General features: G+C 65.1%; 1 protein-coding gene across 1 annotated transcript in view; it reads left to right on the top strand.

Annotated features, from left to right (window-relative positions):
* The window catches only part of LOC103901591 (chromodomain-helicase-DNA-binding protein 8), a gene marked incomplete at its 5' end in the record, with an annotated part of 12,901 nt that overhangs the window by 10,429 nt on the left and 1,661 nt on the right, over nt 1-811 (top strand). The window contains 3 exons of the mRNA XM_009282499.2: nt 23-202; nt 306-416; nt 523-734. Of these exons, the coding sequence (XP_009280774.2) occupies nt 23-202; nt 306-416; nt 523-734 (503 nt within the window). The remainder of the gene's footprint in view (nt 1-22; nt 203-305; nt 417-522; nt 735-811) is intronic.

Genomic DNA, 811 nt, shown 5'->3' with positions numbered 1-811 from the left:
CCCCCCCCCCCCCCCCCGGCAGATCCAGCAGTTCTCCAAAAAGGAGATCGAGGACCTGCTGCGCAAGGGGGCCTACGCGGCCATCATGGAAGAGGACGACGAAGGCTCCAAGTTCTGCGAGGAGGACATAGACCAGATCCTGCTGCGCCGCACCACCACCATCACCATCGAGAGCGAGGGGAAGGGTTCCACCTTCGCCAAGGTACCTCCGCGGGCTCTTCCCACCGTTGGCGGGGACGGACGGGGGACATTCCCCACCCGGGAGATGGGAGCGAACATCTCCCAACTCTTCATCCGACCCCCAGGCGAGCTTCGTGGCCTCCGAAAACCGCACCGACATCGCCTTGGATGACCCCAACTTCTGGCAGAAGTGGGCCAAGAAAGCCGACCTGGACTTGGACCTGCTGAACAGCAAGGTTGGAGGGGACAACCGGTGGGGCTGGGGTCGGTGGTGGTGGTGGTGGGGGGGTGTTGGTGCGGGGCAGGACCCGATCGATCGATCTTCTCCGTCCCGGTGCCCAGAACAACCTGGTGATCGACACGCCGCGGGTGCGCAAGCAGACACGGCACTTCAGCACGCTTCGGGACGACGACCTGGTGGAGTTCTCGGACCTGGAGAGCGAGGATGAGGAGAGGCCTCGGTCCCGTCGCCACGACCGGCACCACCACGCCTTGCACCACGCCTACGGCCGCACCGACTGCTTCCGCGTGGAGAAGCACCTCCTGGTCTACGGGTGAGGATGGGTTTGGGTCCAGCTCTGCTCCGGTGGCCACCACGAGGAGGTTCTCGGTGGAGAGAGCAGGTTGGGTC

This window comes from Aptenodytes forsteri, unplaced genomic scaffold (genome assembly GCF_000699145.1).
Source record: "Aptenodytes forsteri isolate BGI_AS27 unplaced genomic scaffold, ASM69914v1 Scaffold1702, whole genome shotgun sequence".
NCBI classification, from domain to species: Eukaryota; Metazoa; Chordata; class Aves; order Sphenisciformes; family Spheniscidae; genus Aptenodytes; species Aptenodytes forsteri.
This window is presented reverse-complemented; position numbering and strand designations above follow the sequence as displayed.